General features: G+C 41.8%; 1 protein-coding gene across 1 annotated transcript in view; it reads left to right on the forward strand.

Moving 5' to 3' along the window:
- The first annotated feature begins 3,460 nt into the window (after nt 1–3,460).
- Nucleotides 3,461–7,640, forward strand: part of LOC102772739 — a 75,395-nt gene continuing 71,215 nt past the window's right edge. The window contains exon 1 of the mRNA XM_006776231.2: nt 3,461–4,147. Coding sequence (XP_006776294.1) covers nt 4,079–4,147 — 69 coding nt within the window. The 5' untranslated portion in view covers nt 3,461–4,078. The remainder of the gene's footprint in view (nt 4,148–7,640) is intronic.

The raw sequence follows: 7,640 nt of genomic DNA on the forward strand, positions 1-7,640 counted from the left end.
AGAGCTCAAAAGAATATATTTTCTTCAAAGAAAACTATCTCTGCAGGTTCTAAATCCTTTGTATGATTTAAATAAGAGAATGGAAATGAATGCATACGTGTGAAATCTGGGAAAGCTGTAAAATTCACTGTTTATGTTGAATGAATTATCACTAATATTCAAATGAGCAATTACTAACAAATTGATTTGTCCCTTTGGGCTACATGTTGTCACATTGCCACAAGAAAGAGGATTTCTTTATGTCTTTGTGTCAAAAGAGACCATGTCATAAATATGTTCTGTAACATTTTATAATATAGAACCAATGAGAAAAAAGACAAAGAGAGAGGGGTGTGTATGTAGGTGTCAGCATGGGTCCAGGTAAAAAGAAAGTAGCAGAGATACAAGTAGGCAGGATGAATTTTTAATCAGCTGTTACAGCTTCTCTTAAACTGAGGAACTAAATTTTGTAATTCTATATAAAACTAGAGGCCCAGTGCACAAATTTGTGCACGAGTGGGGTCCGGCTGGCCCGCCCCCTGGTCAAACTCCTGATTGAGGGTACAATTTGCATATTAGCCTTTTATTATATAGGATGTTTTATAATAGAGATAAATAAAATTTCAGTTTATTTGGTAATCTAGCTAAAACCATAGCCTAGAACAGTGATGGTGTACCTATGACACACGTTCAGAGGTGACACACGAACTCATTTTTTTGGTTGATTTTTCTTTGTTAAATGGCATTTAAATATATAAAATAAATATCAAAAATATAAATCTTTGTTTTACTATGGTTGCAAATATCAAAAAATTTCTATATGTGACACAGCACCAGGTGCTAGGTCTATGTAACTCTACATAGTTTTTATTTAGTTAATTTGAAAAGCATTCATTGAGCACCTAACCTGGCCCCAGCACTCCACTGCATGCTGGGACTACAAAAACGAATAAGGGTGTTTAATGAGAAAAGGAAGTAAGTCAATAAATTAATTAAATTAAAACAAGTTCAATGTGCAAATAAGATGTTGTCAGAGTCCAGGGGTAATTTTCTGTTTTGCCATCAGCAGTAGTCTGTGTTTCTTTGTAAGTATCAACACACCTGGTAACGGAGGCACTTAGTGCATAGTAGTCACTCTGGGCCTATGTGCAGGCAGCTTTATTTATGAAAATAGAAGTAAGAGTGAGATGAGAGATGCCTTTTTACCCTGAGTAGCCAACACACTGTACTGAACACATTTCTCTGTGATGACCAAAATATAGCCCCAAATAAGAGGCTACCTGATCTGGTCAGAGCCCCTGCCCTGTGCTTCTTCATCTGCCAACCTCTAACCTCTACTTTGGGGAAACCTCCGTGGGCCTCCCCACACACTCTAACCCACACACACACACACATTATTCTTATCACAGTATGTTTCTTCTCTAAGATATGACTCTCTTAGTGACAAAAACTACTGATATTTACATCCACAGGCTCTTCCAAAGGACTTTGCATAGACTAGGTGACAGTGGCAGCATCTCCAAGGGGTGGCATATAGTGAGGAGGAGGAGGAGGAATACAATTTAATTATAGGTGACAGTGGCAGCATCTCCAAGGGGTGGCATATAGTGAGGAGGAGGAGGAGGAATACAATTTAATTATAATCCACAGGCTCTTCCAAAGGACTTTGCATAGACTACGTGACAGTGGCAGCATCTCCCAGGGGTGGCATATAGTGAGGAGGAGGAGGAGGAGGAATACAATTTAATTATAACCTCCTCCCTCGTAATTCCTATTAACCATTCCCTCTTCACCCCGAATTAACATGCAGTACTTAATCCCAATATGCTTGCTAGGGCCATGTGGAATCAGGACAAGGCCCCAGCACCAGCTTCCTACCAGATGCTTAAAGAGCCACTCCTACCTAAAACTCAAACTCAATAAATCTTAAAGGCAACATGGGGAACTGGAAAGAATTTGAATGGCAATGTTTTTTTAAAATCAGTTTTATTGAACTATAATTTACATACAGAAAAAAATTCTTTTTTTGTATGAAGTTTGATGAGTCTGACAAATGGATAGTTATATAACCTCCACCATAGTTGTTATGGAGAACATTTCTATTATCCTCAAAAATTCTCTCTTTAGCAACCAGAATTTTAAGTGAATTCTTTAGAAAAACCACAAAACCTATCAATGTTGCAGATTAACAGACCCTTGCGTCTTGGACAACTTAACATATTTCTCCAAAATGAATAGTTTCTTTTCCCTTGATCATAATGCCATCATTTGGTTGTATTGTACTTTTCTTTTGGAAATCTCAAAGCATTTAGCAAATAAGAATTCACAGCTCTTTAAAGAAATAAAAGGAACAACAAAAATACCTGGTCCAACTATAAATATTTATATTCCAGTTTAATAAAATCAATACATCTTTTTCCCAGTTAACCTGTAGGTTTCTCTTCTTACCAGAGACTGTTGTATAAATATTTTAACAATGTTAGGTAGCTTGTTTTTAATGAGCTGGCTGTTGTTTTTATCAAGTAGGCATTGTGCTTGCCCTTTATTTATCCATTATATTCCCTTGTGGTGACTGCGAAAAGGCTGTACATCCTGGGAACAGTTGCTACATTTGGATTGGATTGGATGGGCAAATGGAATGACACAGCAAACAAGTGAATGACTAAATGAATGAGGGAGTCAATGAAGGAATGAATGAGTGGTTGCCTCCATTTTATGGATGAGGCACTTCTGAGAGGCAGTGAGGTCAGGTGGCTGGCAGAAAGCCACACACTGCTGTCCTGGGGGCAGTGCCCGATCGGATGCCAAGTGTGTTTTCTTTGCTCTCTCCATTTAGCTACCAGCGCTGATTTTTAAATGTCCCCATAAAATGTCAACATTAAAAAGGAAACATGGAAAAATAAGATGGGCACAAATGAAGTGGCTTTTCAAAAAAAAAATGAATTTAGTGTGCAAATATAACACAGGTAAGGATTTTAGGGGCCGATTTCCACGTGATGAGAAGAACACTTTCCTCTCTTATTCACCAGTCCTTCTTTAAATGGACTTTGGCTCTTTGTGCTTCTTCATAAGACAGTTTTGTATGTGCCTACCGTGTTCTTTTTTTAACAGGCTTCTTCTGTGGAAAAGACACAATTGCCTTTACTGTTGCTACTGTTGTGACAAGTAGGGAGAGGATGCTCAAAGAGGCTCCACATAGAGAGAGAGCGTCCATTGTCATGCCTATGCTTGCACTTTCATTTTTCTCCATTTACGGACAGGTCAGGAATGAATTTGATGAAATTTCCATCAAGAGGCTTTTCTCCAGGAATCGGTATCAAAAGAATTTGAATGAGCAGGAAAGAAAAACGATCTGCATTTTATATGAAATTCTGATGTCAATGGTTCCTTACAACAACAAGGAAAAAAAAAAGCTATTAAAGTAGCCCCCCTGCCCGCCCGCGGGGAGTCAAGTGCTTTTCAGCCAGCACGTCCTGAGCTGATGCCCTCTCTCCATCCGCTGCTCAGATATTCATGAATCACTGTCTTCCAGCATCGCTTTCTCTCTCCCTGTGCCTTTCTGGCGCGGTCCTCCCTCCCTCCCTCTGGCATCTGCTTTTTCTTACTCCTTCTCTCAGCTGCTTAACTACAGCTCCCAGTGGAACTTGCACAATTAAAACAGCTCTCCTCTCGAGCAGCACCCAGAAGCGCATCACCTGGAGCAGGGCGATCGCCCACTTGCACCGCCGCAGAGCATCCAGGTAGCTGGGGGCGCGGCAGGGGTGTGTGGGGGGGTCCTTCTCCCGCTCTCTGCAGCAGCCACAGCATCTCCTGGGAGTCCGCTGCGTTCCAGGGTCCCGTAGCAATGATGCGTGTGTTTCGTAACAATGATGGGAAGAGAGAAGCCACTGCCGGTGGCCATTGAAAGCGGGGAGAGGTTGCTGCAGTCTCCACTGGCGTAGAATGTGTGAGTGACAACCTGCGGGGCCCCGCTGGAGTCTCCATCCCGCTCCGTCTTCCGTCTTCCTTCGCGGTCTCCAGGAGGGAACTCGGGAACCAGATGCACTAACCGGGCGAGTGCCACCCTGGATCTGTAACTGTGAACTTCCCGCTGTGGAAAATGGTCAACAAAGACATGAATGGATTCCCAGTCAAGAAATGCTCAGCCTTCCAGTTTTTTAAGAAGCGGGTAAGGGCAGGTCTTGTTTGTTTCTTTTGTGTTCTGCTCCTCTCTTCAATGCCCTTGGTTGCTGGCCTGTGGGAAGCCTAAGGTTTTGTTGCCCAGCCCAGAAGGAAAGCCCTGCTTCTGGTGGCAGGGGTCCAGCAGGGACTTACACCTGCCTTGATGCAAATTTGGGGGAGTCCGGTGGGTTGCCCAGGAAGAGCTGCTTTGGGGAGAAGGGGTTGGACTGGGATGCCTTAAGGAGGATTTGAGTTGGGAATGGCAATTTCTCAATCAAAGCCCAAAGACTACACAGAGCTTCAAAGTGACTTGGCCTGGATACAGTTGTGGCTAGTAATTTAGTCAGGGACTAATTCTGCAGCTCGCTCTCTCTTATCTCTGAAGGGTTCAACTTTTTCCACCCCTTTCATTCACAGTCTCAAGTGCTGCATTATCTTCATTGTCAGAAGCAGCAGCTTCTGGCTTCCCAAATCCATTCAGCCAGGAACTTACTGAGTGTATCCACGGTAAAAATAACAGAGGACTGGAATGACCTTTTCCAGAAAGGATGGGAGCCAGCATTTTAAAACCTCTATCTCAAGTTGCCTTACTGTTGTTTAGTATGACTGCCTATCTCTTAGAGAGAGCAGTGGGCGGTCTGAATTCAGTGGTAATATCAGGTCATGCTGCTGTATACATTTATGTCTTAAATTCCTTGTTTGTCCAGTCATAGCATTAATGTTGCATTGGTTATGAAGGAGGAAAAAGAGATTGTTCATGATAAACTCAGCTCATTGTCTTGGTCCCACTGGTGCTCTGCATACATCTACAAATGTATACACTAGTGGGAGGTACGAAATGAATAACTGTTAATGGGCTGATGAATGACACTCTTATGGAGAGTTTCTTAAGCAACAGAAGCTTCCTTCAGCCCCCAGCTGCCCGGCCTATTTAATACCCAGGGCAACTCCATCCAAATGGCTCTCTCCATTCATTGGTACTTCATTCAGGTTCTTTCTATGCTGCTCCTGACACAGTCCTTCACTTAACCCACCAGCAGGACCCAGTGAGTTACGGACTGGGCTGGACTCCCCCCCTGCACTAAGTGGACCCAGGCTGGCAACAGCAGGTCAGGCCCAGCCAGAGGGCCAGCACAGGCTGCCACATACCTTTGGCTGAGCTCTGCTAGGTAAATCAAAATCTTCCTCCAGGTCCCTGGCCAAAACCAAACCTCTATCTCAAGTTGCCTTACTGTTGTTTGGTATGTTAAAACCAAAGGAAACACCACCCTGTCCTGGCTGCTGCTCATGGACAGGAGTCGGAGTACCAGGCGAGGTCGGTCTCTGGTGCCGACAGCAAGCCGGATCAGAGCGAGGCCATGCAACTTCTCAGAGCTCCGGTGTTTCTTAGTTTTCCTTGTAGCCCAAATAGTTCTTTCCAAGGAAAGGGCCCTTTGTGAAGAGTAAGTTCCAACGGCAAACAAATGTTTTGCGGATAAAAGCTGTCATAGCCCATACTTCGGTATTTAAACTCTTTACTCTTTTAATTAGTGAATTTATTTGGTGGTATTATCACAAAGGGATATGTGATAGTTTAAAACTCCTCAGTAGAGATCTTTAATTGACCAAGTGTTTGTCAAGTAGATTGTTTCAAAATTTTATTTATTGATTTATTGATTTATCAGTTGCTTCTTCTCTGTGCCCTGATTGGGGATTGAACCCACAACCTTGGCATATCAGGACAATGCTCTGACCAATTGAGCTACCTGGCCAGGGCTGTCAAGTAGATTTTTAAAAGTTGTTTCTTTTTTTCCTATTGAAATGTTCTAATTAATATACCAATTTACCATTGTCCCTCTCCCTTAAAAGCATAATTTTACCAATAGCCTTCAGTTGGTGCCTCTGTAGACCTTGAATTTTGCAAAGAACTAGCCTGGGTACTGAGGTCTTATCTGAGTACATGAGAAAGAAGTTTGCAGCAAGATCTGACAGGCAACTTCATTTGCCTTGAACCTGTATCTGTCCTTTGCTAGAGATGGATCAGGAATCCCTCCTCCTGCTTTTCTTACTCCTCAAGGATGGCAAACTACGCAAAATATGACTTTGTGTCCAGTAATGACAACCCCAGGGATAAATTCCTCGATTTTTGTCTACTGGTTCAGTTTGAAACATTACTTTGTTTTGGGTTTTGCTTTTTTGTTTGTTTGCTTTGGCTTTTAGTTACACAAATAATATGTAAATAGCTGTTAAGACAATACCAATCTTCCTCCTGATCTTCCTTCCTTCCCCAGAGGTAACTGCTGTTACCATGTTGGTGCCCTTGCTTTCCAGACCTTGTCTGTGAACTTACATACTCACCACATTCTAGGATGCCTTTGTTTTCAGCTAAGAAGAATCCATTTTTCCTACATTTCATTGCTAAAGTTACACACATTTCTGCATATTTTATTTTTAACCTAGCTGGACAGTCTTACAAAATGAACCCTTTGTTCAGTGCCCACATAAAACTGTGAATGGATCTTGGTGGGGGGGAGGGGGGAATCATAGCTTTTTTAGGACTTACTAAAAAGACTGAGGTTTGAACCCAAATTTTGATTACAGAAAGCTTAGATAGTGCTTCCTATGCCTCTGAGACATTCCAGAGGGAACATGAGAAGCTCACCCAAAGAGAATATGAACTATCTATCTGCCCCTGTCATTCATTTAGGAGAGTGGGTGACGCTACCATTCATTTATTGAGTGCTTATTCTGTGTTAGACATCATGGGCCAAGTGCTTTGCATGTATTATTTATTTAATCTTCACAGAAACCTTATGAAGTAGGAAGAAATAATTGTATGTGAAGAGTGTGGCTTAGTGACTTTAAACAACCAGAGCAAGGTCATGTAGCTAAAAAGTAGCAGAGCTAACATTTTATTTTTATATATATAAATTATATTTATTTTAATGTATTTTTAATTGTTATAGTATTACAGATATCTCCCCTTTTCTCCCCTCCCCCCTCTCCTCCAAGCCCCTCCCCCACCCCAGGTCTTCACTATCCTATTGCCGTGTCCATGGGCTATGCATATAAGTATATAAGTTCTTTGGTTTATCTCTTCTCGTCCCCCCAACCCCACATTGAGGTATGTCATTCTGTTCCATGCCTCCCTGCTTTGGGTCTTATTTTATTAGTCAATTCATTTTGTTCATTAGATTCCACAAATAAGTGAGATCATGTGAAGTAAGGATGTGGAGAAAAGGGAACACGAGTTCATTGCTGGTAGGAATGCAGATTGGTGCAGCCACTATGGAAAATAGTACGGAGTTTCCTCAAAAAATTAAAAATGGAACTTCTAGGAATATATCCTTAAAAAAAACAATCAGAAAGAATATATGTACACCTATGTTCATGGCAGCGTTGTTTACAATAGCTAAGATTTGGAAACAGCTCAAGTGCCCATCAGTAGACGAATGAATAAAAAAGTTATGGAATACTATGCAGCTATAAAAAAAATGGATCTCTTATCCTTTGGGAAAGAG

This window comes from Myotis davidii, unplaced genomic scaffold (assembly GCF_000327345.1).
Source record: "Myotis davidii unplaced genomic scaffold, ASM32734v1 scaffold266, whole genome shotgun sequence".
Taxonomy (NCBI): Eukaryota; Metazoa; Chordata; class Mammalia; order Chiroptera; family Vespertilionidae; genus Myotis; species Myotis davidii.